The 25,614-nt window shown below is 37.8% G+C and overlaps 1 protein-coding gene across 3 annotated transcripts in view; it reads left to right on the forward strand.

Moving 5' to 3' along the window:
* The window catches only part of MYO1B (myosin IB), a gene marked incomplete at both ends in the record, with an annotated part of 128,230 nt that overhangs the window by 63,610 nt on the left and 39,006 nt on the right, over positions 1-25,614 (forward strand). For all 3 annotated transcript variants that reach the window (XM_084228586.1, XM_084228587.1, XM_084228588.1), the window contains 6 exons: positions 10,093-10,191; positions 11,277-11,380; positions 14,774-14,921; positions 15,162-15,280; positions 20,999-21,085; positions 22,203-22,268. In XM_084228586.1, coding sequence (XP_084084712.1) covers positions 10,093-10,191; positions 11,277-11,380; positions 14,774-14,921; positions 15,162-15,280; positions 20,999-21,085; positions 22,203-22,268 — 623 coding nt within the window. The remainder of the gene's footprint in view (positions 1-10,092; positions 10,192-11,276; positions 11,381-14,773; positions 14,922-15,161; positions 15,281-20,998; positions 21,086-22,202; positions 22,269-25,614) is intronic.

Here is a 25,614-nt window from a genome sequence, read left to right on the forward strand (position 1 = left end):
CTGATCTGAAATAAGAGGAGATGGGTAGCCAGAATTCCTGGACCCCCACATGGTCCCGAAGACTGCCTGATAAATTCTAGAATAAGATGAATGACACTAGAAAATTAACATTTTAAGTAATCAGCTGCCAATTACACAATCAGTTAAAAAAAAAAAGAATCCCAATTTGTAAGTAACCTTCTAGGACTAGCGTTTCATCATCTTCATTCATAACAGTGGGTGAATTCCATGGATCTTTCCTGTTTTCACCACTTTGTAGTTTTTAAATCATTTCATTTTCTCTTTTAGTTTACCTGACTGTGCACTTTGTGTGCCATGCATTGGGTGATCTAAATTTTGGAAAGTGTGTAATCATTAGAGAAACATCTTGAAAAGAAAGTTTTAGTATGACGTGAAGTTGGCTAAGATAGTACTACTTAGGTTAAATGGTTTTATTTAACCTAAGTAAAGCCATTTGCTTAGATTAAATGGTTTCCATGAGCAAAAATACTCATGGAAACCATACATGATGTAAACAAAAGCAAATGATTATAATTATGCCTAGCTTGTGAGGCAAGCTCCCTTCAAAGCATATGGTCACCAAGGAGCATTGTATAGGAAGAGGAATGCTGCCATTTTAAGGCCTATTTTAAGTAATGATTTCTTTTTATGCTGAAAGATATTTGTAAACCTATAGCACTTACTTTTTACAAAACAAACTCTAGTTATTGATTTAATAATCCCTTCATTTTTACATGAGAGTAAGTTTGCCATTTTCATTATAGAACTTGCATCTAAACATTCTGAAATGATTGAATCAATATTAATTTTGAAGATTCTAGGGAAACAAAATGAAATAACTATTGTTGTAAACATCAGAATATAACTTACATTCAAAGTTTAAGTTCCATAGAAATACCTTCTTACCCTCTGATTCCTGCAGTATCCATGGAGAATAAATATTAAACACTCAGTTCTTTTCCAATTTAGATTAATATACCTTCATGAATGGATTTCATATGGTGTTTGTTACTCTTTGTTCCCACAATAAAATTATATTGAAATTTGTGGTAGTGGAAACACCCTGCTTTGGAGCGGAAAGGGACACATTAGTGGTGAGAGCAGGAAATTTCACCTGTGTGGAGGACTGACTCATAGGTGGTTACTGGGAGTTGCTCTTTGCTGGCAAAGGGGTGTTGAGCAGTGGGAAAACCTACTCTTGTTTCTAAAAAGTCAACTGCTGCTAAAAGTCAACTTCTTGGATCCTAGAAAAGAAGACAAGATTTGCCTTTTGGGGGAAGTATATTTTGCCTCCTTTTCCAGCCTGTCTAGTAAAAGCATAAATCATTGTTGGCTGGGATTACTGAAAAAGACACAAGTCACTTGAGCTGCGCTTTGTACCCAGGAAATGGGAGAGAAAGCCCAGTGATTACTTTCTCTTTCTAAAAGAGGTTTGCTATAGAACTTAAGTCTTGAACTCATTGGAAAATTACTTATTCCTTGGTTTTATATCGTTAGAAAACAAGTGTTGCCAAAGTAGAAAATGGCAAACATTTACTCCCATAGGGAAGATAAAATATGGTAGCATATGCAGATAGTTAGCTGATGTAAGACAACTTCTACTTTGTTAAAAGCTTGTTCGTCTCATAGAATTGACACATTTACATTTGAGGATTTTGGATCCAGTGTTATATAAACTAAAGGCTTTTGGAATCCTGTTTCTTCTGTCAGTAATCACAAGCCATTTTCTTGTAGCTGTGGCACTAGATAGCAATTTAGACTTTGAAGAAAATGCAGTACATATCTCAAGAGATTTTTTGTCTCCTAAGAAAAGAAGAGCACTAAGATATGCTGTGGAAAAAACCTTATGATTTCAAATGTGCATATACCTGTGTAAACTGTAAGAATGGAAGATAAGACTGTCCTGTTCTTGCATGTATTGAGAGCCTAGTATGATGCCTGACACACAGTAAGTGCTCAGACAATGCTGGAGATGAGGATGGAACTGGTTAAATATAGATAGCACCCCCCCTTTTTCCTGACTCATTATTTAGGACATTTTTATGGCCTACTCATACAACTCTTACTGGCTTATCAACATCTAATCAAAAAGGCAGCAAATTTCTAAATTCTCTGTACCATCAATTCTCATCTTTGAATTTGAGATAGTTGTACTGCTCTCATAGGGTTGTCATGAAGTGTAAATTACTTGTGGACTTCTAAATCACTGTAATAATGCCTGGCATATAGTAAGCACTCAGATGTTTGCTTTGCTGTTGTTGTTATATACTTGTATATTATCTCTAGTCCCTCCCTGTAAGGACAGAGACTTAGTTTGTTTCAACTAAAATAGTGTCTGAGATGTCATATATATTTGTTGAATGAATGAATAATCACACAAGTACACAATGTACTATAAAGTACAAAGTACAATTTTACATAGAGAAATGTATTGGGAAATAAAGTTTCTGCTTTCTTGGATAATTGTAACTGAATATTGTATGCTAATCATTTTTAGATACTTTTTCCAAATCCCAGAAAGGCAAACAAAGTTATTGGTAGTCCATGCATCTGTTAGTGGCTTCTCTATTTCAGCTTGAAAAAAATATGATCCTGTGGATTAGGAAGGAAAGCAAATGTTGGAAGTGGTGGGTGGTTCAGTTATTACTATTGCCCAGTGAGCCACCCCCTACTTAGTAGTGTGAAGCAATGGCCCTTTTAGGTGCTCTTGGGTTCTGTGGGTCATGAATTCACAAGAAGCAATAGGGGCTTCTGCACATCCTATGGGGCTTCAGCTGGGAAGACCCATGGCAGTAGGTGACTTGCATGATGAAGTTGGAAACCTCTGGAGGCTTGTTACTCCCACAACAGGCTCCTGGGTGTGCTGCACCCCCCCCCCTGCAGTGACCCTCAGGGCTAATGGCTGTTGCCATGGTCCCTGAGGTCCGGCGTGGGCAAGGAACCATGCGCGCAGGGGGAGAACAGCAAACTCCCTAAGATGCAGAGAAGCCGAATGCCTGCCAATAAATAATGACCACCAGAAGCTGCCACAAAGATGATTAAAAGAAATGCTGACCACCTGGAACCTTATCTCGCTTTCTCAAGGCCCACAAACTTTATTCTGCTACAACTGTCTTTCTAAAATCTTTCCTTTTTCTGGTCATTGATTGCTAATTAAAAAACATACATAATTTAATAATTAGGCTAATGCAAATGAAACATTACTAAACACTGTGTTATAATAGAATTGTTAGTTTAATAATCTTTCTATTATGTGCTTAACTTTAGTACCTTTGATATTAACTGCATTATAAAATAAATTCACCCATGACAATTAATTATGAGTAAAAATGATAGTTAGTGCAACTAGAAAATAATTATATAAAACAGTAGAAAGAATTTATAGCCTGTCCAATTAGGAATGAGGCTAGGTCCAGATGTAACTTCGGACATAAATCACTGCCCTGTCAATTAAGCTAAGCCTATGAGCAAACTGATCTCTTTGATGTTCACTGTTCCTATGCTTTTAGAAAAACATATATATACTGACCACTAGCTTAATAAAGACGCACTCAGATTTTCACTCTCTTGAAGTGTGTCTGTGTGTCATTTATTCATCGAATCCCTGACCACCCTGCGCAGTCTCTCAACCCTGAGACGGCCTCATCGTCCATCGCTGTGCTGGTCCGCGGCATGGGTGGGTTGATTCAAGGGCTGGACTTGTCTGGGAATGTTGAGTAGAGCCACTTCCATGTGGCCTTGTGTGGTTTGGGTTTCTCATAGCTTGGTGATGAGGTTCTGTGAGAGAGAGAATTCTAAGAGAGAGCATCTGATGCAAATGTCCCAAGAGAACCAGGAGGCTGAAGAAAGTGACTATTGGCTTTTAACCCAGTGTGTGTACCAGCCCTGTGGCAGACAGGCAGGTACACATGGCTCTAGCAAAGGCTGGTCGCTCTTCCTGACCTCGCCCACCTCCTCCAGCCCTGGGCTGATGGTGTGCGCCTAAGGAAACAGGGAGAACCCAGCAGGCTGACCCCTATGTCCATGGCCATTTCTTTCTCTGAACCTCACTGCTCAGACTGCCCTTCTCCTCCCAAGGCGGGGAGCGAGTAAGGGGCTCTGGGACTGGGGGCGTTCTCTAGGGAAGTCCTACCATGGAATCATAAAGTGGGAGAAAACGACCACCCTGCTCCTGATAGTCCCTACTATCAGGAAAGAACAAATTGCTCTGAGTTGCTTTACTTTTTCTTGTCTTTTGCCTTTTTTATACAACTGACTTATTCTTGTACTATGTCATAGCATTTTGCTTAATATGTGTGTAGGATTTATGATGCATTCATGCCATCTTGTAGTATATAGAATATAATTTTACTCTTTAAAGTTGTTGGACATGTATGACTTTGTTCTTTCTTTTATAATTTTTGTTTTATTAATAACAAGTCATTGATTAGGAGGAACGCTACCTCCTACAGTATTTTCTAACAAAAACGCTCATCTGTTTTGTTTCTGGAATGTACACATTGAGATGGAATTGGAGGTTGCCTATACATGAGTCAGTTCCCAATGGCTCGTGAATATTCATCAGTAGACAGTGTGTTTTTAATTGGTCTGCTGTGGGGTCAAAATTCAGAAACTGAGACAAGACGTTACCTGCTTTTATAATACAAGGCTGGAGTGTTTTGTTGTTTTTTTTTTTAACAGTCTGATAAAGTTCCTAAAGTGACAGAAATATTCCACTATTGGTTGTGAAGTATCTGTAGAAATAAAGTGAAATTTCAAAGAGATATTTCGTCACTCTAATGGAAGACCTTATGTAAAAGTGAACATACTCCTTAGTTTCAATTTTTCTGTGGTGTTCATTCTTTGACAAAAATATGTTTACTAGCAAAATAGACTATCACGAAACAAGACTACAAGCAAAGAAGAAGGCAGTACTCAAATATCTAAATTCAGATTAAGGAACAATCTGTTTTTATTAGATTTGAATGTATAAGATAGAATGTAAGTTACATATCTTAGATTGTATAAGACAGATAAAATATTATGGACTAGATATTTCATTAATTTTATTTCAGGGTTGGATATGGAATTGTAGATTCAGATACACTCATGGGTAAATTTTCAATTAAAGAGTATTAGAAAGCAGTGTGCATGTGTGAAAATGCACACACATGCACACACACAAACAATATGTAACCAGATCCTAATAAAAAACCAGTAGTTAGTTAGAATATAAGCCAAGTTTTCTTAGTGTTTTAAAGCCCAAGTTAACTTGTCATAGGCAAATACCAAAACCCATTCACACCTTCTCATGCGTGTGTCCAGCTCTCTTCAATGCTGATTTTGTAACTTCAGGATGCTGACTTTTGTGTCAAAACTTTAAGCTGATTTCTTAAAAATTTAAATGCTACCAAGTTGGCAGGAGGCAAGGGGAAAATTGAAATGGCCTGGTGTCCCAGATGTCTTCCATCTCTGAAAGCCTGCAGGTTGATGAAGATGCGTGTTGAGACCTAGGCCGCCAGCCCTGTGGTTCCCTTACTGTAACTCACACACCGTGAGCAATTTGTAAAAAAGACACTCATCCCATTTCTTACTTTCAAATTTGTCATTAATGCTCTGCTGTTTCCAGGAAAAAAGGTATGGAGTTGATTTTAAAATATATATCCTAATAGCTGAGCAAACATAAATTCATAATCAGAATTTTCCACTGAAACTACCATCTATTAGTTATGGCCAGTAACTCACTGGTTGTTTGACACTTTTTTTTTTCCAGGAATGGTTAGAGACGACAATGGAGGCAAGAGGCAGATAAATTATATTAATAGATTGCAGGCACACAGTTGTTGTGCGACGTGTCCTTTTGCATTAACAGAGAGACATAACTCAGTTAAAAGCACGTACATGTCAGTCAAGCAGTTTTTGGTAGTGTTTGTCTTTGAGCAGCTGGAGAGCCGCACAGGGTCTGCAGGTTCTTGGTCTGAGTTCTGCATCACAGGTTTCACTTTCATTCTGGACTTACTGGCAAAGTAAGATGAAGTTGAGTCCTTCTTACTCCTTAATCAAGATCTGAGACCATTTCCTTTCTCAGGAAGAATCAATATACATAAAATAAAGGAATTTTGAACATATCTAGTCCTTCATCTGTTGTGTTTGAACATAACACTGCTTTTTTCTCCATCCAACCACGTGTCCTTTTCTTCCTTTTCGTATTAAAAAGCTTCCTTCTCCAGCAGGTGCAAACATGGACATTTTACTTATTTCATATCTTGTGCCAAAGATATGCCGTCCTACCACAGGCCATGCTGTGGGATAGCTGGTAATTAGTCAAAACAAAAGAGCTCCTAGATCATGGCCTGATTCCATTAATAGTCAGGTGGTGGGGAGTTCTGATTCCAGAGTTTCTTTGTCTCTCTCTGTTGATTTTCCCCTTTAAAATGCCTTACTACATTTATCTCTTCCCTTAAAATATAACATTTAATTTAATACAAATCTCAGTTTATATCTTGAGAAAGGAGTATAGCTGCATTGGACCACCTTGAGAGTCTTATTTTCTCTTTTCTACTGAATATCTGGCCCCTCATGTGCTGTTCTTTTTTTTTTTTTTTTTTTAAGATTTATTCACCTATGCATGCAAGAGCTGGGGTGCAGGCCAGAGATGCAGGGAGGTGAGAGGATTCACCAGAGACAGAGCAGGGAGCTGAACAGGCAGACTGACCAAAATACACTGCTGAGGGGAGCAGCGGGCGAGCCAGGGGAGGTCTGCTTCACCATGTGGGCTGCTCCCTGGCCGGCTGGGGATCGAACTCTTGCTGGAGAGGCTGCGGATTGCTTCATAGTGTGGTGCTTAACCCCTTGCACCACCAGGGAGGCCCTCCTGTGCTCTTCCTTATTAAATTTTGTTAGTAAAGCCTCATTCAGCGGTGAGAAGTATCTAAAGCAGAAGCGGTTTATGCTATTATGCTTGACTTAACTCAGGGAGGCATTTCAGTAAATTAAAATGGTTAGGTGGCGAATCCTTATAGTGAATTGAATTTATGTTCTGTACTTTGAGTAATTATTTCATATGGCTTCATACTGTTAGATTTTGTTGGCACTGCACATTAAAAAATTACCATAGGGAATAGTTTCAAACATAGTAAATTATTTGGGGGCAAACATTTTTCCTGATTACTTTTCTACCTAGAAGCTTATAACTTAGAAGAAAAGCCATAAAGAATGAGGAGGCGCTGGGGTAATAGAGTATAAGCCCTTTAAGTGGTAAAACCTTCAACTGCTTTGTAATCAAAGGGTCCTCATTTTGTGACTGAGTTACTTAGGTGAAGTCATAGATTTTATGTATAGTATGCCATTGCCAAGTGTTTATGGATTTTGCTGGAAAAGTATAGAGCAGAAGCCTGATGTCTTAGTCAATGTCTAAAGCTTTGAATTCTAACTCCTTGGCTCAGTAACAAATACAATGCCAGCCTTATTTCCTCACCTATATAGTAGGGGTTATCAAACCAGCCTGAGTGGAAATGTGCAGGGTTGAGTGGGGCAGCAAATGAAAACATAGTGGAGTCAGTGAAAATTCCCTGTCCACTTTCCTCTTGCACCTTTCCTTTTAAACACGCTTATCTTTCATATTTGAATGTTAAAGCCATCACTAATCCTCTTGATGTGTGTGTTTCAGAAAGTGCATTGGTCAACATCCTTTCACAGTGCACATGTTTATTTTCTTTCACTTGGTAGCTGCTGTCTGCTGAGTCTAAGAGTCTTGCTTTTTTTATATTCTTGTGAGCATTTGCTCAAAAAAGTACCAAACTGTTAAGATTGCCCAGCATTTTACTGTTGCACCACGTGACCTTGTCACAGACTTTAAAGGTATTGTTTTGTGTCTTGAAGTAGCATGGTTTGCTTGTTGGCATGTGTTGGATAAGGGCTGCTGAACAATTGTTTGGCATCGTTATTAAGGTGCCACTTCGCTGAGAGGGCAGCAGGCAGCTGACGTTGGCGAGGTGTGAAGAAATTCTTGGCTGTCAGAAGAGCTGGAGCAGGGGTGGTGGGTTTTTGTAGACGCCAGATACATGGTCACTCCACCTTCTCTGCCCCTCCTCCTGTCTCACAGGGGCTTGGCATCCCATCCTGGAGAAAGCTGGTGCTTTTGGTTTGGGTGGAGGGAATGATCAGAGCACATGATGCTTGTTGCCAAAAGGAAGGTCTCACCTGTGCAATAGGTGCTGGGATCCTGGCACCTAGGGGGTGAGCAGTAAGTCAGGTATTGAAGAAATTTGTGCATGAATAGGTGAAGTAAACTATAGCACTTGTTTGTATTTTTCATGTAGTCCAATAAGCATCATAGATAAGAAATTTCCTCTAAGGACTAGTTTCTCAATGAAGAATCTGCACAAGCCTTATGGACTCTTTTATCTAGAACACCTAGTGTTCTTAGGAGCTTGATTACATGATAGGTAAAAATACTGCATTTTTATCCTTCCCAGTTTATCTGCCTTCTGCTCTCAATGTGGATATTCACTTATTAACTGACTAAAATGTTCACTCCTTAGAGATGAGTGGATATTACACAATCTTTTCCTTTCTAAATTTTGTCTCATTTGTACTTGTCAATTTCAGTTTTCTTTCTTTTATTTCTAAATGTGAAATCTTCATTAATCCCTATGTGTGATTTGAGGGTGATCATCTAAATTAAATGAGAGCTGGAGATGAAAATTAAAACTACACAGCGTCCTGCTCCTAGTCATTTTTGTATTTACTTTTAGTTGATTTACCTGTGTTTCCTTGCACCCCATCTCTCCATTCTTACACACGACCTCATGTATTTGGAGCACCCTAGGGCTTTCTCATTCCTCCAATAGACACTCTTGAACTGGGCTCCTCCTCAGATGTAGGTGTGGATGCCAAAAATACAAATGAATAAGTTCAAGGACCATTTCTTGAAAGAAACTGCACTTCTTTTTCTTACACATTTTTAAATCGTGTTTATTAGATTTAATCTAACTGGCAATCAAAGGTGTCTCCTCTCTAGAATTATTGCTTAAAAAATGGTATCACTCATTTGGAATTTTATAACTTTGTAGGTCTTTGCCTGCAAAATACAGATCCTCTTTTATGATTGGTCGTGATAAGCAGGACTCCAGGCAGGAGTCCTCTCTGCCACTGTACTTTGCCTTCCCCTGTATACTGCCTCCTGCTTCTGTGTCTCCTTTCTGGTTAACCGGTTTTCTCTCTCTTTCTTCCTTCCTTCCATCCATCCTTCCTTTCTTTTTTGTTCCTTTTTCACCCTCCCTTAAGCCCTCCCTCCTTTTCTTCTTTCCATTTCTGGATGAAAATTTGAAAACATCAAGACATCAAATTTACAAGATGAAAAGTTATCTGGAATCAGTGAAAGTATACTTCAAATAACACCCAGTTGCATTTAATGAAAATCACCTTTCATTCTTTAACACTTCAAGATATCAAGAAATCTGCTTTACCTATTCCAGGTAGCAGGGTGTATGGATATGAGGTGGGGTCTGCACTAGGGCCAGAGTTCAAATGCTACTTAACTCTTGTACTGTCAATTTTTTCATCTGTGAAATGATACCTTATAAAGTGTTTGGGAAGATTCAATAAGACAAATGTCTATAAGTCATATAATAATACTTCAAAAATACTTACCAGTCATTATAATTAAGTGGATTTGTAACTGGGTGGTTCCATTTTATTGTTTAGGTTTTTATGTTGCACTTTGATGAACTTAATGTCATCATGTGTTATGTAAAACCAATATAAAATATATTATAATATATATTATATTAATACATAATATACTTTATTAATATGTCAATAAATCAGTGTTTATTAATATATAAAACCAAGAGAATATTAATATAAAATCTGTGCTGTCTTTGATCAGCTTGTTGAATATGACTGTTGTTGTTTAAAAAGACCCTGATATGTTAATTGGTTATTTTATTTATAGTTGTGCTTGTGTCTCAAAGTACAACTTAAAATGTAGCTTCTTTACTTTATTAATACAAAGCAGAAAATGAAAAAGAAAGGGAGAAAAAAAGCAAGTATAGTGACTTTGAAGGCAAAATTGATATACTACTATGACTTGACTCTTTTTCTCTTTAGATCTGTTAGAGAAATCACGAGTTGTTAAGCAGCCAAGGGGTGAAAGAAACTTCCATGTGTTCTATCAGCTGCTCTCTGGTGCCTCTGAAGAGCTCCTCAGTGAGTCCCTATTTCTGTGTTTTAATTTTAATGTCAGCGTTTTCCAATGCATTTTTTTTTTTTGAAAAAGTGTCCTAAATGCTGTTCTCCTCCCTTCTTAAATTTTTCGTGATTCTGGTTGAAGTAAAGAGTGTGGTGTGTTTGCTTCTCTCCACCACAGCATTCATTTTGATGCCTGTCCTAGTACCCAGCAGATCCTGTGCCCTGGATCTCAGATGTCCTACTGAAAGTACTGAATATGGGGGAGGAGCCAGTCATAATTCAGAGAATAAAATGGAGGAATACAATTACTGCACTTGGGGTGGAGAAATGAGCAGGAAGCAGTAGCTTACTCCAATTGATATGAAAACAGATTGCTCTGTTTTCTGTTTATTTAAAAATAAAGGGAAGGCATTTGCAACTGATGCAAGGGATAAAAATCTGGCCTTTTGGATATTTTAGAGAATTAATAAAAGTCCATAAAGATAGGATCCCATAGCTATGGATAGTCACCCACACTTGGGGAAAATATCATTCATTAATAGTCATGTGTAAATTAAAACAGCACTGAAGTACTCACTACAGAGTAAAAGTTAGTTAAAGGGAAGGATAGAGCTGGCAGAGTTTTTAGGCACTATTCTACTTTAAGCTTGTGGGTGTCATCAAATGATCAGTCTCCCACCCAGGCACGCCTTTTTTTTTTTTAATATATCCTAATGAACTAACTCAAAAGAGTCCAAAAAAACATTTTGTGTGAAGACATTTATCACTGCCCTGTATTTGATGCAAACTAAAGAGGACCCAAATGTCTGGGAGAGGGAATCATGAGGCAAACATCATATGTTACAATGAAAAATGTAAGGCCCTTATACCCAGTAAGAATAAATGTAAAAAACAAAACCAGTTTGAGATATGTATAATGTTGGAAATGCTGATATTAGAAAAATGCTATTATTGTTATTCGACCATCAATTTTTATTCTATTAATTTAAAACATAGATGAAAATATTATTATCTGAAGAACTAATGAATGAAGTAATAAAGATGAATAGATTTATTGAACTACCGTATCTTATGTGTGTGTGTGTGTGTGTGTGATTCAACAGATAAACTTAAACTTGAGCGGGATTTCAGCAGATATAACTACTTGAGTCTGGACTCTGCAAAAGTTAATGGTGTGGATGATGCAGCAAATTTCAGAACTGTTAGGGTAAGGTGTAATCTTTTATTACTCTAAAATGTAATAAATGTATTTATTATGTATAAATGTATTATTACTCAACTGGAATTAATAACAGTTTCGGTTTTCTTAAATGTGTAAGTCATGTTTCCTAAGGTTTTAGAAGTTTACGAGAACTTACTGCATCTTTATGAGTTTGAGTTTTTACAACCTCAAAAGTCATACAATATTGCGCAGGTTATGTTTTACTGGAGCATGCAATTTTGTTATTTATCAAAAGAAGGTTTTTTATATTATCTTGTGGTTTGACTTGTTTTATGTTGTGTTTAAATTCCAAATATTTTCATAGCCATAGCTCAGTAGTTAATTTCAAAGTATGAAAACAATCCTAGGATCCTAAGTTAAAAATGCTAAAACTATTTTTGAGACAGAAAATCATGTTATCAAGTATTCAAAAATTTTATGTAAATCAGAATGACTGACATTTCCATGTTCATTAGAAAATTATTTAAAATAATATATGTTCTTTATCAAAATGGCCATCCTACCAAAAGCAATTTACAGATTCAATGGTATTCCAATAAAAATATCAATGATAGTCTTCAAAGAAATAGAATAAATATTGATGAAATTCATATGGAGCCACCAAAAACCCCAAATAGCCAAAGCTCTCCTAAAAAAAGGGGAATGGAGGTATCACACTCCCAGACTTCTAACTATACTACAAAGCTATAATAATCAAAACTGCTTGGTACTGGAACAAGAGGAGATACATGGACCAATGGAACTGAATAGAAAATCCAGAAATAAACCCACAGATTTACAGTCAACTAATCTTTGACAAAGGAGCAAAGAATATGCAATGGAGCAAAGAAAGTTTGTTCAATAGATGGTGGTGGGAAAACTTGGTTGTTACATGCAAAAGAATGAAGCTTGACTACTACCTCACACTTTGCACAATAACCAACTCAAAATGGATTAAAGAACTAGACATAAGACCTGAAACCATAAAATATATAGAAGGAAATATAGGCAAAACACTACATGACATACACCTCAGTAACATCTTTAAAGACACATCACCCAAAGCAGTGATAGTGAAGGCAAAGATAAACAGCTGGGACTACATCAAATTAAAGAGCTTCTGTACAGCAAAAGAGACAGCAACCAAAACAAAGAGACACTCCACCGACTGAGAGAAAATTTTTGCACACAACACTCGTGATAAAGGACTGATCACAAAAATCTACAGAGATGATGAGACTCAACAACAACAACAAAAAAGTAAATAATCCAGTCAAAAAATGGGCAGAAGAGCTAAAAAAAAAACTTCTCCAAATGGCCAACAGGCATACGAAAAAAATGTTCAACATCACTTGTAATCAGGGAAATGCAAATGAGAACTACAATGAGATACCATCTTACACCAGTGAGAATGGCACATGTTAAAAAAACTAGCAACAACAAATGTTGGCGAGGATGTGGAGAAAAAGGAACTCTCCTGTACTGCTGGTGGGAGTGCAAACTGGTCTAACCACTATGGAAAGCTGTGTGGAGAGTCCTCAACCATCCATATGATCCAGCAATTCCACTCCTAGGTATTTACCCAAAGGACACAGAAACATTAATTCAAAAGGGCACCTGCACCCCCTATGTTTATAGCAGCACTATTTACAATAGCTAAGCTATGGAAACAACCCAAATGCCCAAAAATAGATGACTGGATCAAGAAGATATGGTACATATACACAATGGAATATTACTCAGCAGTCAAAAAGATAAACTCATGCAATTTGCAGCAATGTGGATGGAGCTAGAAGGGATCATGCTCAGCGAAATAAGCCAGAAAGAGAAAGAAAAATACCGGATGGTCTCACTCATAGCAGGAATTTAGAAAACCTAAATAAGGGGCCAGGAAAAAGACTAATTATAATAAAGTAAAAATCAAAATCAACAAGCAACTATAAACCAGAGACACACTATGGGGGGGGAGTAGGATCAAAACAAGGGTGAGGGTGAGAATTGTATGGGGACTATAACCAAGATAAAAATGTATACATTATGCAAAAATGATGTAAAAAACATAAAATTAAAAAAATAATTAAAAAGTAAGATATCCCATAAAATGTCATTAACTAATTAGAACCATGTTTTAATTTACAATAGCTGTTGTTCTCTCTTTGTCAGTATTTAAAATGTACACAGAGTATTAAAACTGAATCAATTGCATAATAATTTCTAGCAATGGAAAAAATTTAGAAAATGAGTGGCTTTCTCAATCACAAAAATGATCTGTAAAGAGAGAAAATTCAGCTACCACTGTATGTAGAAGAGGTTGATAAATTTTTTTTATGGAATAAGAGGAGAATAATACTGCATGAGATTATGAACATGCAAAATGGAGGCATGCGCAGACACAGCTTTCCTTCATCTGATTTACAAAAAGATAAAGCACACTGTTATCCAAAATCAATAGATTGCATAAAATAGATTCAAATAATGAAAAACTGGGTGTTTTTTAAAATTGTGTTTACCAAAAACCACTTTTGTTAGAAGTCCTAACATAATAAACATCATATAAGAAGAAACCTAAATAAAATAAAATGTGTTCTAATTTTATTTAGTACTCTGAAAATTACTCCTATTAGGACATGATAGTGTAATGGGGATTTACTTCCAAATGAGGCAACTGTGGTAGTAAGGAAGGAGGGTAGGCCAGATTAAAGATGAAATAAGACTGGCATCAGTTAATCTTTGAGGGTGAGTGAAAATGACCTAGGATTCTTTTCCTGTTTTCTGTAATTTTGTATATGTTTGTGCAAAACATATGAGAAAAACTTACATTATTCCCATTACTAGATAACTTAGTCACTAAAAATAAATCAGTAAAAAATAAAATAAGTTGCAGTAGTCTCAAAAAGAATAGAATATATCATTTTTTAAGAAAACTATGTAAATTCCTCATCTGGAAAGCCTGTTGATTCCTGGACATATTTTTAAGACCAGAGTTCAAGACTACTTCTGTTAAATTTCCTTGCCTGAAACATTGTTGGCACTCAAAAATTTATTACTGAACAAATGTTCCTTGTATATCACCTTGGCAAGCCACAATTTTTATGTAAAATGAACAAGGGTTTTTTGGTAGGGATGGCAAATGCTTTTTGTTTGTTTGATTTTGTTCCTAGCAACGGGACCCTAGTATTAAAAAAGAGAAATGTATAATAGACTGAGCTGCTGTGGTTGAAGTGAAGCTGGGAACGCACAGCTCATCTCTCATCTTTTTCCTTCTACCCTCCCTTTGCATGCCGCCTTTTGCCATAGTGCTTGGGGTACCCTAGGGCTAAAATAAATATTAAAAAATAATAAAGAACTACAGAAAGAAAACACGAGCTTTTTTTTTTTTTTTTTTTTACCCCCTCCCAGAATGCCATGCAGATTGTAGGTTTTATGGATCATGAAGCTGAATCTGTGTTGGAGGTGGTGGCAGCAGTGTTGAAACTGGGCAACATTGAGTTCAAGCCTGAATCTCGAGTGAATGGTTTAGATGAAAGCAAAATCAAAGATAAAAATGGTAAGTCAGTGGAAAATCAACTTTGTTTAGCAAGCTTTCTTTGAACGTCTGCCCAGACTTTAATCTCGAAAATAAAACTTTTTGGTTATTGTTAGTTTGAAAAAACTTTCTAGTGAAACTGAGCAGCTTAAGTTTTAAGTCTTTGGCTTATTTTACACTCTTCTGTTTGAATGTAATTTAAAAGAACAACCTAAGTCTTGACAGTGATGATTATCTCTTGTGTCTCCCCTCCCATAACAGAACTAAAAGAAATTTGTGAGTTGACTGGCATTGATCAGTCCGTTCTAGAACGAGCATTCAGTTTCCGAACAGTTGAGGCCAAACAAGAGAAGGTTTCAACTACCCTAAATGTGGCTCAGGTGGGTGAAACATAATGTCCAGAGGTGAGTTTTGAAAGTCTGTGGTCATTTTATATGTGAAAATACTTCATTTTGTAGACTGTCAACTGTCATACCGTATTCTAGGCATCATTGGGGTGGGAGGAAAAGGGGTGCAGCACAGCAGTGAGCTAAACAGGATGACCCTGCCCTCATGGAGTTTCATACTCTGGTAGGAGGAGAAGTCGGACAATAGTCAGTAGACTAACAAGTAAGTCTATATAGTAACCAGCAGGTAGTCAGTACTGCAGACAGAGGAATAATAGAGCAGAAAAGGAAGATCCCATCCAGGGGATGGGAAATGAGGGAGATGGAAAATGCCTGGAGAGTTTTGAGCCCACGTGGCATGATCTGCCTTGTATCTCAAAGGGTCCTTCTGGCCGAGATAGGAAGAGCCGAGTCAGATTTCAGGCAGCTGTGTGATACAATACCACAGACCGGTGGCTTTAATGAAAAACATTTATTTCCCACAGTTTTAAAGGCTAGAGTCTGATGGTGCTCAGGGTCTTGGGGCAGGACCTCTTGCTGTATCTTCACGTAGCAGAGAGAGAAGAGGGGGAGAAACATGCTGTGGTGTCTTTTTGCCCTTATAAGGGTGCTTGTCCATCATGGGACTCCACTCTCATGGCTGCATCTAAGCCAAATTACCTAACAACCATATCTCCAAATCTATTACATTGGCAATTAGGGTTCAAAGTACTGGTTTTGAGGGGGACACAGCAATTCAGCTGATAGTGCAGGTGCTTCGAGGAGTTGTCTGCTAACCCAGAGAGGATGGTGGCTTGACTAGGTGATAGCAAAAGAATGAGAAACAGTGACATCTAGATGTATTTTGAAGGTAGGGATGACAGGATTTGCTGACGGCTTGATACACAGAATGAGAGAAAGGAGTCAAGGATGACTCCCAATATTTTTGGCCCACAAACCTGGAAAAACGATTTACTTATTTGGAGAAAACTGTGGGACAAGCCAGCTGTGGTCGGATGGCCACGGTGCCTCCCTGCCTTGCTTATTGTACCCTTTACAGTGAGGCCAGTGATGTCTTTCTAAGACACAAATTTGAGTTGCTATATCTTGTTTACTTTGATTCAACTTAAATGCATACTGAGTAAATGGATTCCTGAGTGTGTGAAAATGTGAAAATGAGTCTAACAGGCAGATACCAGAGTCTCTTTCAATGTAAGCCCTTTGCTGTATGACTTGGTCTTTTTATCACCAGTCAGTGCTGATCTGAGCTAGAATGAAATGACCAATTCAGGACTTATCATACTCAGGTCTGCTTTGCCTTCTGTATTCTCATCCTTCTAAGCTGCCTTAAGCACCTGTGAGACAGAAGGATGGATTTCATTTTATGTTGCTCCTAACTTGTTTTTCCTACTAACCCAAGAATGTCATGTCTAGCTCTCTTTCAACATTGATTTCTTAATTTTGGTGAGCTGTTTTGACTATGGAAAATGTTGTGACTACATATAAGTAAATTTGCTTTGTAGCAATCCTGTTAGCTGTAGCTGTTGTGTCCTTCCTAAATCACTATTTCTGTCATCATATCTGTCCAGATTAATTTACTAATTCGTTGTGATGGTGAGCACCTTACCTAATCAAGAAGTTTTACTGAGAGCTTGCTCAGCAAAAGCCCCCTTTGTAGAGCACAGTAGGGAGGTAAGGGATTAAGGAATACTTCATGGAGAATGGTTTCTGAGCCAGTCTTGAAGAACTTGTATTTATAAAGCATGTTTGAGGGGGCATTTCAAAAGAAAACGATGAGAAGGTCATGTTTGGAGGATCTCAGGAAAAAGGTTGATCAAGCTTATCTATGATTTTGGATATTGAAGAGAATTCAAGCAATAGGTTGCAAAGGTTAGTGGAGTCTCTACAGAAATAGTTCTCAAACTTGAGTGTGTATCAGAATTTCCAGGAGGGCTTGTCAAAAATGGTTTGCAGGCCGCACCCGCACATTGATTCAGTAGACAGGAGACTCAAGTAATTGTGTTGCTAACAAGTTCAGAAGTGCTGAGCTGCTGCTGCTGCTGATTCAGGGGCCATGTTTTGAGAACCACTTTATACTGAATGCCACACTGAATTTAGCTGTTTTCAGTAACCAGAGTGGGGACTGATAAGTATATAATGATATGATGCAAAAAAACGTTACATAAGAATGACCTTTTATACATACATATATGTGGATATATTTTGGTCTGGGTTTTTGTTGTGTTTTACTCTTGCTTTTTAATTATTCCCTACAAAAGCCAGGCCCAGTTGCCTCTTTATAAAGTGAATCACCTTGCATCACTGGGCAAAAGTTTTCCACATTCCTTCCACCTTTGGCATAAAAGAATTTGGCTTGATATGTGCTCAATTGTCAACTCTTTAGTTAAGCTTTTCTTTTTGTTTCTGTTTGTTCCTACTGATCTTATTTCTTAGAAGGTTTTGATTCCAGTGAGAAGTGATTTATTACCTTTGTTTTTTATAGTTTCAATTCTTCAGCCCCATTATCATTTTTTATTGCCCCATGCCTCATTTTCCCCAAGGCATTTTAGATCTTTCCCCAGATATGATGACTCATATTGAAATAATGGAAACTCAAGACAGAGTTAGCATTCAGCCTCTACCACATACTCTCCTTGGCATCCACAGCCCTCTGTAATCCGACCCTACCAGCTTATCTTAGTTTACTAAATACCATACCTATTTTTGCCTGGTGCCTTTGCTTCTGTTTGTCTTTCACCCCAGATGTCACTGCTTGTTCCTTCTGCTTGTCTGAATGGCCCATCTAGTTGCACTTCATCCAGAGGCTTTCTTTTTTTTTTTTTTTTTTTTTTTAATAGAGGCATGTTTTATTTTATTTATTTGTTTGTTTGTTTGTTTTTTTTGTTTTTATACATGCACTGGGTACAGTCAGAAGCACGGGAGGGTGAGAGAATTCACCAGAGCCAGAGCGGGGAGCAGAGCAGGCAGAAGGACCGAAGTACACTGCTGAGGGGAGCAGCGGGCGGCAGGAGAGGTCTGCGCGCCATGTGGGACCCTCCTCCGGTGGCCGGGGAGCAGCCGGGGATCGAACCGGCGCCGCAGAGGCCGCGGGCAGCTTCGCAACCCAGCGCTCAACCGCTGCGCCACCGGGGAGGCCCATCCAGAGGCTTTCTTGATCACATAGCCCCCCTGATTCTTCCTTCTCTCTGTGCTCCCTTTTCTGCTCCAAGTTGACCTGCCCTGTGCTCACCTCACTCAAGCCTTACTCATCTCCCTGCTGTACTGTGTGCCCGCATAGGGTGGACCCTGAGTCCATAGGTCTCTGTGTCTCCACCTTGGCTGACATACTGCTCTGACCTTGCTTGACCCCAGTCATCTCTGAGGCAGATTCCTTAATGGGATTCAAAGTACAGTGAGCATTTTTCATTGAATCTGTGATGGTGAATGAGTGTGCTTGGTGTCTTCTCATTTCTGCACTTTACAGTGATCCTTAAAAGGGAATAAGTCTTCCTTCCCTTACTTAGGAAGATATTGTTATGGAGATTAGCTGGCCTGAATCAAACTGAAACCAGAGGTGGTAAATTGGCAGCCCCTGGGGCCAGATATAGCTCAGTAGGCACATTTTATTGGATGAAAGAGTAGTGTTTTAGTTTGTTTTTTTGGCTTTCTTTGTAAATTTTGAATTTGAGTGCCCTTAACCTGAAATGCTTTCCTCCAGCCCCTGAAGATCTCATTACTTCCCTTCTCTTTCTACCATGCAATCCCTGGAAGCATTTAAGTTTAAGACTCCCTGGAATATTTTTTTGAAGGAAGCAAAGAATAATAATACTGCCTTTGATTATATTTTAAAAAATATTGAGAGATTTAACCAGAGTAAGTTGTCCCCATTAATTCAGTTACATATTGAAGTGGTGGCTTGTTGGAAGTGATAGCATGCGACAAAAAAGCTGGATATTACAATGAAAAAGGATCTATTTGTAAATAAGTTCTATTTTAAGATTATGTGGTGTCTTGAGATAACTTGACTTTCAAGAACACAAGGGGAAAAGGACTGAGAAAGAATCATATAGGAGAGAATTATTAGGCCCATGAGGTAGCAGTAGAGGAAAAAAGGAAAAGTAATACTATAAATATAGCCAGACTCTTTTCTAGGCAGTGAAATTATCTATCTTAAAAAAGTGAAAACAAGAAGGTAGGCTGTTGAGAAAGGGGCACACATTTAAAGCCAGACTTTTTTGTTTTAGAAAGATTTTTTAGAAAGATTTATTTGTTTATGCATACAAGAGCTGGGGTATAGGCCAGTTATGCGGGGAGTGAAAGGATTCACCAGAGACAGAGTGGGGAACAGAACAGGCAGATGGACCAAAGTACACTGCTGAGGGGAGCAGCGGGTGAGACAGGAGAGGTCTGTTACACCATGTGGGTTTCTCCCTGGCCCAGGATAGAACTGTAGAGGCTGCGAATTGTTTCATAGTGCGGTGCTTAACCCCTTGCGCCACCAGGCATTTTAAATGCATGTTTAAAATGTTTTAGCATTTTAAATGCGTTTCTCACCTGCCACTTCTGCTATGGAATTATAACCCACCCCTTGTTTTTTAACACAGCATTATACAGTTGGGCTTTATTTATTTAATTTTTTAAGACTATCCAACTTCTAGGTGGATAGTCTTCCTGTGATTGGATTAGCTACCTGAGACAGGAAGAAAGGTTTGAGGTTAGCACAGTACTATCAGGTGAAGGATCAAGGTGCAGCTGCAATATGTTACATGTCATTTGGGAAGACTTTCCCATGTGGTCTAATGAGTGGTATTCTTTAGAAAATAGAAATGTAGTGGCTTGCTTTTTCAGTAAGACCCAACTTTCACTTTGTGTGGCCAGTGTGTTAAAAGCAGCAGCAAAACCTCTAGCTTCTTTCTCTCCTGAGGCCTACTCCTTCCTAGATTGCTGACAGGTTCTTCTTTATGAACACTGGTGTTACATGTCTCCTGTGTACTTGGTTCTTCCACTCTCTGCTCCCAGAATATTTAAAGACTGTTAGGTTCTTCCAAGCAAACGTAACTTTCTCAAACCTTTGGATTCTATGGCAAGGTCATAGAAATATGTGTGTCTTCTGCTTTTTCAAGTAGCTCTAACAGCTTTCAAATAAAGAAGCAAATGAAAATAGTTTCATTTTTATTATACAACATATTGTTACAATGCTCATTGATTATGGGAAATTTTAAAAAATATTCAAAATATTGAATGAAGCCATTTTAATGTATTTCTTTATGGGTAGAGCTTTAAGAAATAGTTGACAATTTCTTATTTTCGCAAAATGCATAAGCATTTTTTTATTTCATTACCTAATTATCATAACAATCTTTCTGTGATGACTGTAGAACTTCTCTTTGATGGGTATTTGTTTTACTGTTGCCTTATTGTTCAACTTCTAAATTACCTCTGATTTTTCTTTGTTCCATAACATTGAGATGAGTATCTTTGTGGGGAAAACTTTTATAGTATTTAGAATTAGTTTCCTGGGATGTAAAAAAATATAATATCTGGATATAAACAATTTGCCAGATTCTCTTAACACGTTGGCTGTTCATCCAGAGTATAATAAAAACTGGCTTGGGAAGGAAATTTGAAATAAAAGAGCTTTAAATATTTTTTAAAACATCTTCATTCTATGGGAATTAAGCATTGTGGTAAAAGTGAGTATTAAGTTTTTCGTTTTCTTTTTCTTTTTAATAGGCTTATTATGCCCGGGATGCTCTGGCTAAAAACCTCTACAGCAGGCTGTTTTCATGGTTGGTGAATCGAATCAATGAAAGCATTAAGGTATAAACCAGTTGTAGCAAATGGTATTCAGCATATAAACATTGAATTGAAGATTATTTAATTTTATAATCAGATTATCGATGATCACTTATAAAAGATTATTTGCTAAAAAGCATAGAATTGAGATCTATTTGCCATGTGTTATTTTGAGAAGTCTCAAGGGAACACCAAGTAGTCTCTGCAAAGTTACTTGAGTATCAATGTCCCAGGACCTGCTTGTGTCTCGTCCACTAATTAAGTTATACACAAGTGGCTAAAAAGGTCATTTGGCATCTCTAGCTACTAATACATTCTTCAGTAAAATGAGGCCTTGGACAAGGTGATATGAAAGATCTTACCAGTGATCTTTTTTAATATTAATAAGGACCATAAATGCCCTTTTTAAGTAGCACCTATAATTAAAAATTCTGAAAGATTCTATGCTAATATTCTATCTCACATACCTTTTTTTTGTAGTATAGAAGAACTCGGTGTAGGCCAGAGGTGTGGGGTGTAAGAGGATTCATCGGAGAAAGAGTATGGAACAGAATAGGCAGAATTACTGAAATACACTGCTGAGGGGAACAGTGGGGCAAGACAGGAGAGGTCTGCTGTGCCATGTGGGTTAGCTCCCTGGCTGGGGTTGGAACTCAGGCCCTAGCAATGATAGCACAGAGACATAACCTCTAGGCCACCGGGGAGGCAGCTTTCTCACACATTTAAAATAACCTAGACTGGGGCCTCCCTGGTGGCACAGGTATTAAAGACTCAGAGCTCTGAACCTATTGCCAGCTACTGCAGCATGAGTTCAGTCCCTGATCAGGGAGCTACCCATATGGTGCAGCAAACCTCTCTTGTCTCACCGCTGCTCCCCTCAGCAGTGTATTTCAGTAGATCTGATTGTTGTGCTCACCACTCTGTCTCTGGTGAATCCTCCCCCACTCCACCCCACCTCTGGCCAACACCCCAGTTCTTGTATGCATAAATAAAAATAAATCTTTTAAAAAAATAAATTAACCTAGATTTCAGTCATTCTCTTAGATAAGAAACACGGTTAACTTGTAATATGTACTTTGGTATGATTTTAGCTTTATATTTTATGCTGAAATTAATCTGTCAATTTAAAACTTCTTTAAAGGCACAGACAAAAGTGAGAAAGAAGGTCATGGGTGTTTTGGACATTTATGGCTTTGAGATTTTTGAGGTAAGCTTTTCCCTATTTTTTTTTTTTGTATGATTTTTATGAATGTGAAACCACTGGAAATTATTTTGTGCACAAAATTTACTATAATTACTATAATTATAGCACTTTTGTATTTAATTTGGAAATACAAATAAGTTTTATACAAATGTAACAAAATGTGTGTGTGTGTGCGCGCGCACATACACGTTTAAATGTTGAGAACCATTATTTTAGAGCCAGTGGTGTTTAAAAGAATTTCTTGTAATGATACATAACTTTTGAATTTGCAAATTCAAAATTTTTATTGTGAAATTTCCAGCAAGGTATATGGACATTATGCCTGTGATCATTTGCTCACTGGTAGGTTGTTTGAAAAGAGAGGCAGACTGGTGTCTTAACAACTCCAGGAATGGGAGAGCTGGATGCTGGCCATGGTGACACCAGAGCTGGTCACTTCATCTCTGTGGGACTCAGGGGAGGGTTGGGATTAGATGGTTTGTTGGGTCTCATCCAGCTCAGATCTTACAATATGAGTTCTGCAGCCAAGATGAAATAATTTCTGCTGAAATTCATAATGACTATATTTAAAAATTTTTTGAAAACCCTGTGTATTACATATTAAATAGTCTATACTTGTGTTAGAATTTTCTGTTTACCCCCTTGCTAGCCTCAACATTTAGAAACTATTTTAAGGCTTTTCTAAGCACTTATTTTTACTTGTAGGAGTGGTATTTTAGTTTGGTTCAGGAAAATAATAAGTAGATTGGGCTTCTCCTTTCTTAATTCTCTCCCAGTAATAATGATTTGTGAATTCCATTAAATAACCAGACTCTGCTCAGAATAACCACCCAGAGAATTTACTTATTCCAAATAATCAGTTTTCATAGGAAAAAAGCATCAGATCATTCCCCACAGCTAACCCAGCCCTTTGTGCCAGAGGCCTTTTTCTTATAACATTTTTGTTAGAGCCTTCTCCCTGCTTGATCATTTTCCAGATTTAATAGCTAGTGATAAACAATTATTGTTGAGGACTGACTGTATGCAGGCATTGTGATAAGTGCTGTGTATTACCTGATTTAATTTTCACAACAACCTTATGAATTAGCTGCTATTGTTATTACTGTTTTGCAGAAGAGTAAAACAGAAGAGGTTCTGAAAGTTAAATAACTCCCTTAAGATTACAAGGTCAATTAGTAATAAACTCATGACCCAAACCTCAGACTCTTAATAAATAAAAGAGATCTCTTGCAGGCCTTTTCCCTCACTTTCCCCCCAAACTTAAAGGCTCCCTAGTACCTAGAAATTAGGGGAAAATGTGTGTTAAGTTTCTGGTGCACCCTGTACCGTGGTCATCACTGGCCAGTGTTAGGAGTCTTCCCAGTGCTCCGTGTTCTGGTGGCAGAGTTTGGGACATGTGCTGGTCCCTGTCCCTGTCCCCTCACTGCGTTTTGAACACTGCTCTTCAGCACAGTGCTGCTCTGATTGCTGTCTCTGTAGCAGACTTTGCAAAGATCACTTCTGGTCTTTTGATGAAAGGGAATAATTTGAGGTTTGTGAATGAGAAGAGTTGCTTGAGTACATTCAGAAATCATGATGCCAGAATGAGTTTCTTTCTAGCAGAACCTCAGCTTACTGTCACAAAGTGCAGCATGACACGTTGCTGATCCAAATTTAGTTACATGGAAAGGGCAAAAGCAGAGATGCCACTTGAAAGAAGATAAAAATTACATTTAATGATGTTTCTAAAAATTAGTCGCTCTGATTTTTAAAATATTTTTACTCAGAAAAAAGGTTTATTGATCCTTAAGCCAGTGGAGAGCTTCCTAATGGCATATTACAATGGATGGAAACTTTTTTTTAATAATTATGGGGTTATGCTAGGGTATGGGCTCAGCTCCATCTTTCCTCATCCTGAGATCTAATTAACTATGGAAAAGAAATCCTCATAGCACTCTGGAGCATTTTGACCACATAAATGAGGGAGTCATTTTCTCGAGCAGTTTTTGAATACCTACTATGAGCCAGATTCCAGTGGTAAATACGGCAAAGATGTTCTTTTCCTGCATGGAGCTTACTGATTTGGCCCTAAAATTGAGGGTCTGTTGTTGGCTAAGGACACAAGTCATTTGGTAGGAAATTCTAATCAGGAAACTGGATTGCTTTTTAAAAGTGTGTTTGCTACAGACCTAATCAGAACAGAACATGGATGTTCTGGATGGAAACATCCTGTGAGTTGGCACTGGGTAAAATACCCTTTAGCAATTCAGGAATATTTTTCACTTATGGTTAATTCAAGTTTCTCTCCAAGCCCGTATTTCCGCACATGGCTTATTTCCACAAGATCACCAATTTTCTCAACACTGTTACAACTATGGACTTTATGAAAATTCCTGTGTATATTTCTAAGTGTTCGTCTTCTTTTCTTTAGAGGAAAATGTCATTTCATTTATGGTTTTCAAACTTAGCTTCACATTGGAATTACTTGATGTAGAAGATCCAAATGTCCAGGCTGTGGCCCAGATCAGTAAAACAGAATCTCTGGTTCGGGGGTAGGTGGAGAATAGTAGCATTCTTAAAGCTTCCAGGTGATTCCATTGTGCAATCAAGGTTGAGACCAATTACTCTAGCAGATGTGAATCTCCAGCGGAGATTGTATTTTCTAAACAAATGTGGTGTTTTGTGTTTGACCTCTGCATGAAATGCCCTTGTAAAACATCCTGCCTCACCCACCATTGATCTTACATAAATCTAATCTGTGTGTGCATAACATGTTGAAAACCAAACAGGTCACATTTTTACTCCTTTTAAACAGAACTTTTAGACAAGACCAATCCAGCAATTCAGATGTCTATAGCAAATCTTATCATGACCATAAAATCTTAATGTTTCTAATTCTGTCTCATGACAACACTGGCAATTCCCATGAAAACCATTTTCAGCTGAGCTGGTGGAAACTTTTCATTCATTTTGGTCAGTGTCTATGCAGAAGAGGGAAACGGATGCATTAAACCATGGGACAATAACACATGAAATTGGCTGCAAAATATCCTGGTACCAGCTGGTTGAATAGGCCTGCCCTTTTGGCTCCATGTGATCTGATGGCCATTTGGAAAATAGATTAGTAAAACATTGATATCCAAAATAAGGTGAAGTGATTTTAAATTCATAGAGGAGAAAAGTCTAGATGTAAATCCTAGTAGAACATAAGTCTAATTTTTGCAAAGGAAGAGAATTATTGGCTGTTTTTATAATTGAAGACATTGCTTTTAAGCTCAGAGAAATATTTATAGCCTCTCCATAAAATAACAAAGGGTGTGTTCTTTTAAGAAAAGTGAAATTAAACTTAAAACTCAGTTGATCAATCTGA

The sequence above is a fragment of the Talpa europaea genome (genome assembly GCF_964194135.1).
Source record: "Talpa europaea genome assembly, chromosome: 1".
Classification (NCBI taxonomy): Eukaryota; Metazoa; Chordata; class Mammalia; order Eulipotyphla; family Talpidae; genus Talpa; species Talpa europaea.